The sequence below is a fragment of the Ammodytes marinus genome (genome assembly GCF_949987685.1).
Source record: "Ammodytes marinus genome assembly, chromosome: 12".
Classification (NCBI taxonomy): domain Eukaryota; kingdom Metazoa; phylum Chordata; class Actinopteri; order Uranoscopiformes; family Ammodytidae; genus Ammodytes; species Ammodytes marinus.
In genome coordinates, this window is record NC_137216.1 from 29292274 (window position 1) to 29299773 (window position 7500).

Consider the following 7500-nt stretch of genomic DNA (forward strand, 5'->3'; position numbering starts at 1 on the left):
AGGACGTTAGTAGGGCTTTTAGTATGAGTAGGACGTCAGTATGAGTAGGACGTAAGTAGGGCTTTTCAAATACAGCCAAAGTCTATGTGCCTGTCAATGCAATTAAAATCCCTTCAATATACGCCTAGGTTACTGTAATCAGAGCATACATACATGGCGACTCAATTCGCTTAAAACTATATTCTATCCATGCAGCCTCCATTTAGCTGATGAACAATATGCAATAGAGTAATGCACAGTAAATAGGTTAGCGCTTTAGCACTTAGCAATTTCCTCATACGTTTCAGTGCAATATAGTGCTCTGTGTAATAAACATATTAACACATGCAGTTTATCCCCTACACCTTACACTGGTATGCAATAGAAGACAAGTGCATTTTAAAGCTACAGTGCGTAACTTTTTCATATAAAAATGTATGTCGGTTACGTTCAAGCCAATCGCCCAAAAAACGAGTTGACACAAAGTTGATTAAGCCTATTATCAGCTCCACTAAACTCTCTCTGTATTTCTCAGTATGGCAGCGTTAACAAACTGGTGTCCCCCCCTCCTCCCCCTCCCCTGACACTGGGGCAGGAGCTCAGACAAATCCTCAAGAAGAGCCCAAGAAATATTTCAGTTGTTGATTCTACTGCTAAGAAAAAAACCTGGACGTACAGCAGAAGGTATAAAATCCATGTGCACTTTCAAGATGGCGGCACTAGGCCTTGGTCCAAAATATGCAGAAATATGGACATATATGAGACCCTTTCTAAGGGGAAAAAAAATAATTAAAACTTTTTTTTTTAGCTATTATGCACTAAATTAAATGTACTTATGGATATTATAATTACTTTCTACAAAATCTGCTAGGAAATAAAACCCAAAATTCTACACACTGCAGGTTTAAGCCTATCAGCTCCACAAAACTCTCTCTGTATTTCTCAGTATGGCAGCGTTTATACACTACGCCCAAGAAATGTTTCAGTTGTTGATTCTACTGCTAAGAAAAAAAACCTGGACGTACAGCAGAAGGTATAAAATCCATGTGCCATCACTGAAGGCTTTACCTCATGTAGATGGCGATGCACCGACAGTGTTGTTGTAATTACTCAGAATAGAGTACAAGATCCTAACCAGTCCAGTCTAAAGTCAGTATATTTTTAAACAATTCTGAGTTTGACAGAAATTCATCCCAAAAATTACCTGTTTTAGGGCCCAAGAAATGTTATAATAATTTCTAACCTTTATTTATACAGGTAAATCCCATTGAGACCGAAGACTCTTTTGCAAGGGAGACCTGTTTTCCTTTCCCACGTTACCATTCACGCACACATTCATACACCGATAGCAGGCTAACTATCGGCATTCACACAAGGCAAGGTGGGTGAAGTGTCTTGCCCAAGGACACAACAACTATGAAACACGTGGCAGGGCGGGGATCGAACCTCCAACCCTTTGATCATCGGCCGACCCGCTCTACCACCTGAGCCACAGTCGCCCACATTGCATCCATGCAATACAGCTCCGGAAAAAATGAAGAGACCAGTCAGGATTTTTCTTCAATCTTCATCTCTACATTACTTAATGGAAATGCTCTTTAATGACAATACTTTTGGGTGGGATTTGAAATAAATGTTATCAGTAGTTTATATTATAAAACCAAAATGTTCATTCTACTCAAACATATGCCTCTAAATAGTAAAACAAGAGACACCGAAGATTGGTAGTGGTCTCTTAATTTTTTCCAGAGCTGCATAACCTCTAGGTAAGCACTCGTACACTCATTTGCATATGAAAAGGGTTTGGCCAGACATTCCCGGGCCTGTAATGTTTCTAAGAATAGCCCCGTGCTGAATAATGTATAGTTGGCGTGGAGTGGAGTGGTCAATAATTAAGTGGAGCCATTGAGTGAGTGAGTACGCCACTCGTACACAGTGTAAAAGGTAAGTGGGCCACGCGAGGCCAATATATTCTGGAGATCGCTTGTTGTCAAAATCATAATTTTCTGGTGTTAATACACAGCCTAGGCTCTGTAAACCGGTATGTAAACAAAAGTGTATATTCTCACAGAGGGCCAACGATTTTTTTTATATTATTGTAATTATTTAAATTATTATTATTTTTTTTTTGCGATATTTTTTTGGCACTTTTTATGCTTTTTTGATAGTGTAGAGACAGAGTTCAAATGGGGCAGAGAGGGGAGTGACATGCAGAGAACGACCGCGGGCTGGAATCGAACCCGGGTCCGTTGCTGGCCGAGGCCCATGGGGGGGGGGGGGACGCCCTACCAACTGAGCTAAGGGGGGCGCCCCCCAATTCATTCTTTATCTATTCAATACTCAGCCTGCACATCACAAATGCCTTAACATGTACATCCACTTGACTGTATATGAACATATTGTAAATAGTGTTTCAACGCATTGCACATTTCAATGTAACTACACAGTACATTTTGAAGTGTTAAAACAACACTAAAAGAGTTAAATTTAACACCATTTCCGAGTGTATTTGGTCCCACTCAGAATTGGAGTTAAATTAACTCTCTTCAAAGTGTTAAAATTTTAGAGTTAAATTAACTCAAAATAGAGTTAAAAATACACTGTATAGTGTTATTTAAAGCCTTATAGAGTACTTTCTACACCCCGTCTTTTAACTACCGAAATTGACACCAACACTAGGAGGCATTCTACTCCAGCTGTTGTTATATTAACTCAGATAGAGTTAATGGAGTTTGACACTGCATATTTAACACTGGGGAATTTACTGTGTACTTTTTACTTTCTATTCTATTTTTTATATACTGTTTACTGGCCAATCTATTCTGGAGATCGCTTGTTGTCAAAATCACTTAATTTTCTGGAGTTAATACACAGCCTAGGCTCTGTAAACCGGTATGTTTAAAAAAAAGTGTATATTCTCAAAGGGGGCCAACCATAGCTAGCAACATGCCCGCTTACAGAGCCAGTGAGATATAGGGACTGATCTATTTTCTTATTATTATAATTGTAAGTTCAATACTTTTTTTAAATTCATTCTTTATATATTCAATACTCAGCCTGCACATCATTAATGCCTTAACATGTACATCCACTTCACTGCATATGAACATATTGTAAATAGTGTTCCAACACATTGCACATTGCATTTCGATTTAACAGCCTAGGCTCTCAAAACTGGTATGTAAACAAAGGTGGGCCACCATAGCTAGCAATCAGTTAACAGAGCCTGTATGGTTGTGTATTAAGCCCGGTCTGAGCTGGGAAAGACAGCTTTTACCTTCAGTGCCCCCGACTCCTGGAACAACTTACAGCAACAAATTAAACTAAATACCTTCATATCCTTTAACCAATTTAAACAAACTATCTTAAATCTGCCAAACTCTACCTGTAACTGTTTTAATTAGGCTATATTGTACTTTCACCCATTTCATTTTAATTGCTGCCACTCTTCACCACTGTGTAAATGTTTCAATTGTTTTTCTCTTCACCTGTTGTTGTGTATTTGATGTAATTGCATTGAATATTGTTTATGTATTGTTGTTTTTCCTTTGAATTTGTTTGAACTCGACGTCATTGTAAATGAGGGTCAGCCCTCAATTGGTCTCTCCAGGATAAATAAAAGTTAAATGAAAAATTAACACTGGATTTTTTTACGTTGGCCTACATGTAGCGGATCATGAGGAGATATTCACTGAACTGCGATTTTGACAAAAAGTGATTTTGACAACAAGCGTTCTCCAGAATCACTGACTCCACCTTTAAATAGGCTAATAAGAAATGCATAGTACATTTCATGGGATTGTAGAGCACACTCCAAATAAGTTACCGAAATGTTTTCAGAGTCAGTGGGCCCAATAGTATGAAACATAATTAACAATCAATTACCATACTATGTTGTTAGCAGTTATTCCTTTAGAATCTTATTAGAGATGGAGTTAGAATGTATCAATTTTAATTTTTCATTAAGCTAATTTATTTTATTTTATTTTATTTTATTTTATTTTATTTTATTTTATTTTATTTTATTTTATTTTATTTTATTTTATTTTATTTTATTTTATTTTATTTTATTTTATTTTATTTTATTTTATTTTATTTATTCATTTAACCTTTATTTCACCAGGAAGGTCCCATTGAGTTACAGTAACTCTTCTCACAGGGAGTCCTGGCCAAGACAGGCAGCAGAAAAGAAGTTGCAGAATTTGCACAAGGCCACACACACACACACACACACAAACAAAGTACACCACAATTGACACTATAATGCTAAAATTACACTTCATAACAGGCTATATAAAAACAAGCTAATACATACAGCTAAAAAAAACAAATTAAAAATAAATAAAAGGCATCAGGTTAAAAACAGTTGCAGTGTTCTTTTAGAGCTGATTGTAACATGTTTTTAAAGGTACTGAGTGGTGGGAGTGATTAATTTCATCCCATTCTCTAGTAAATGGTCTCAACTTATAAAGCTCTTTTCCCTGGTTTTTCACAGACTCAAAGCGCTTCACATTGTTTTGTACACATTCACCCAATCACACTCACATTCATACACCGATAGCAGCAGCTACCACGCAGGGTGCAAGCTAACTATCGGGAGAAATTTGGGGTTCAAAGTCTTGCCCAAGGACACTTCGACATGTGGCGGGTAGGCGGGGGATCGAACCTCTGACCCTGCACTCCAGAGGCGAACTCCCTGCCCACTTCGCCACTGCCGCCCGTAATAGGATACATATGCAACAGATTTTACCCACTTTTCTTTTATTACGATTCTACATTTGAATTAGTATTTCTATTAAGCAACAGCTATAAAAAGATACAGTTGTATATGTTTTGATAACAAAGCTAAAACAATCCAAACCAATTTTCTTTTTTTTTACAATATCCAAGTCTTCTAAATATCACACACACACACACACACACACACACACACACACACACACACACACACACACACACCACACACACACACACACACACACACACACACACACACACACACACACACACACACACACACACACACACACACAACACACACACACACACACACACACACACACACACACACACACACACACACATTAAAACAAGTTAGATAGGCTACAACGCTCCAAATTCAAACATCCATCCATCCACAATAAGTCATAGCCTATATCCACTCACTCGGAGACATCAAGTGTTTTTAGCCGTGGCTCTCTCTCACACACACACACACACACACACACACACACACACACACACACACACACACACACACACACACACACACACACACACACACACACACTCATTAAAACAAACACAAGTTAGATCAGAACAACGCAAATCATCCATCCATCCATAGTTAGTCAAAGATCCAGTGTGTTTAGCGGTGTCTTACCTTGCTTCGTATCTGCCCTGAGGTGGACACTTTCCGGATGAGTTTCTGGGGGCCTTCCTGCTCCGCTTCGCTGTCGGAAGATTCATCCGCGGCGCCGTCTCTCCCCACCGAAGCACCCAGCACATGAGCATGGATCCCCGGGTTAGACTGAGGCATTTTGTCGGCCGGCTCCTGTCCTCCATGGAGAGGGAGAGGGGGGGAAGAATGACAAAACCAATCCGAGTTAGAAGCCTTCCTTAGCGGCTCGCTGCAGGCATTGTCTCGCCTAGCTGACATCTCTCGGAGACTCGTAGCCTATATTACAGACTAAGAGGTGTTGTTTTCTGGGGTGTACTATTCCTAATGTGTGGGCTGGTGAAATGCATGTCGCGCAACAGGCTAAAATAAGTGGGGATGGGCTACAGAGCATATAGAAGGCTAGAAAGGCTATTATAACCCACCCACCCACCCACCACTATAGCACACACACAGCCAGACTATAGCGGCTTGTAATGTGGTTATTATGGCTTCTCCGGTAAGTAGCCAGAAACACACGGGTAGTTTAAGGGAGAGAGAGAGAGAGAGAGAGAGAGAGAGAGAGAGAGAGAGAGAGAGAGAGAGAGAGAGAGAGAGTGTGTGTGTGTGTGTGTGTGTGTGTGTGTGTGTGTGTGTGTGTGTGTGTGTGTGTGTGTGTGTGTGTAAGAGAACGAGAGAGAAATAGAGATAGAGAGAGAGAGTGTGTGTGTTTTGTGTGAGAAAAAGAGAGCGAGAGAGAGAGACCGCCTCATCCACTCATTAAACTGAGTGAACCGGTGGTTGTCAGTGCCATGGTAGCAGACCCTAGCGGCTCGCGGCTGCTTTACACAAAACACCTAAGTAGCCTAAGTAAACTAAGTAAATAGCGAAGCCAACAAAATATAGTATCACACAATAGGCCTATCGTTCAAACGCTGCGTAATGTCGCCAATGGAACATTACGCACAGTGATATAACCACAACAATGCAACATAGACATACTATACTCTTATTATAATGTATTTCCTATTAAGATTTTATAGAGAGAGTCGTTGGATTTGTCACATCTTAAATGTAAAAAAAAATCCACATTTATTTTGATTCATTTATTTAAAGGTGCAGTGTGTAATATGACATCATCAAGAAAGTTCTACAAAGTTCTAGAATGCAACGCTCCCTGGGTAACCCCAACCCTTTAGAATAATAACAGAAGCTACAGTGGCCTTCAAGGACAAGAACAATTCTAAATTTTAAACAATGCACCTGATGACATTCCAACTATGACACTTTCAAGATGGCGGCACTAGGCCTTGGTCCAAAATATGCAGAAATATGGACATATATGAGACCCTTTCTAAGTGAAAAATAAATTGTTAAAAAAGCTATTATGCACTAAATTAAATGTACTTATGGATATATAATTACTTTCTACAAAATCTGCTAGGAAATAAAACCCAAAATTCTACACACTGCAGGTTTAATTCAAGCTATTCTTATTCTATATTATTAGCCTACTACCGTTATTATTTTCTTTTCACGGTTCCCTTTCTACCGTATTCTATGACTAAGACAAAGTCACCTGTTCACATACTATATTAATTATATGAACAAACAAAACGTAATAAAAATTAAAGTAAAAAAAAAAAACATAAATCCTCTAACTGGACTATAACTTTAACAACTCGATTTGATTAGACATGACAAGCCAACTTTATTAGGCCTACATAGTATCACAAAATCGATAGTTAGCCTGCTGCTATCGGTGTATGAATGTGTGTGTGAATGGTAACGTGGGAAAGGAAAACAGGTCTCCATCGCAAAAGAGTCTTCGGTCTCAATGGGATTTACCTGTATAAATAAAGGTTAAAAAAAAAAAAAAAAAAAAAAAAATTCAATAGAAAAGAGCTGCACGTTCGCCTATCAAGGAGCCTATTACGCACGGTGATATTGTAATCCACAAACTGTATATTACTCTCATTACAATCTATGTTCTATTTACTCCTTTCTTTTATTACATGTCACTTTGAGAATCCTATGTAAATCACGGCATTCTACAGGTCTGTTATTTCCAGCAAGACAGACCGCTGTCAAGGGTATAATGACCGTTGCTAAGGACCTATACGTCATAGTTTTGATGGATAGAC

General features: G+C 38.7%; 1 protein-coding gene across 1 annotated transcript in view; it reads right to left on the minus strand.

Annotated features, from left to right (window-relative positions):
* The window catches only part of dgkh (diacylglycerol kinase, eta), a gene marked incomplete at both ends in the record, with an annotated part of 103290 nt that overhangs the window by 94917 nt on the left and 873 nt on the right, over window positions 1-7500 (minus strand). Inside the window, 1 exon segment of the mRNA XM_080037952.1 lies at window positions 5363-5533. Within this exon segment, the coding sequence (XP_079894078.1) occupies window positions 5363-5533 (171 nt within the window).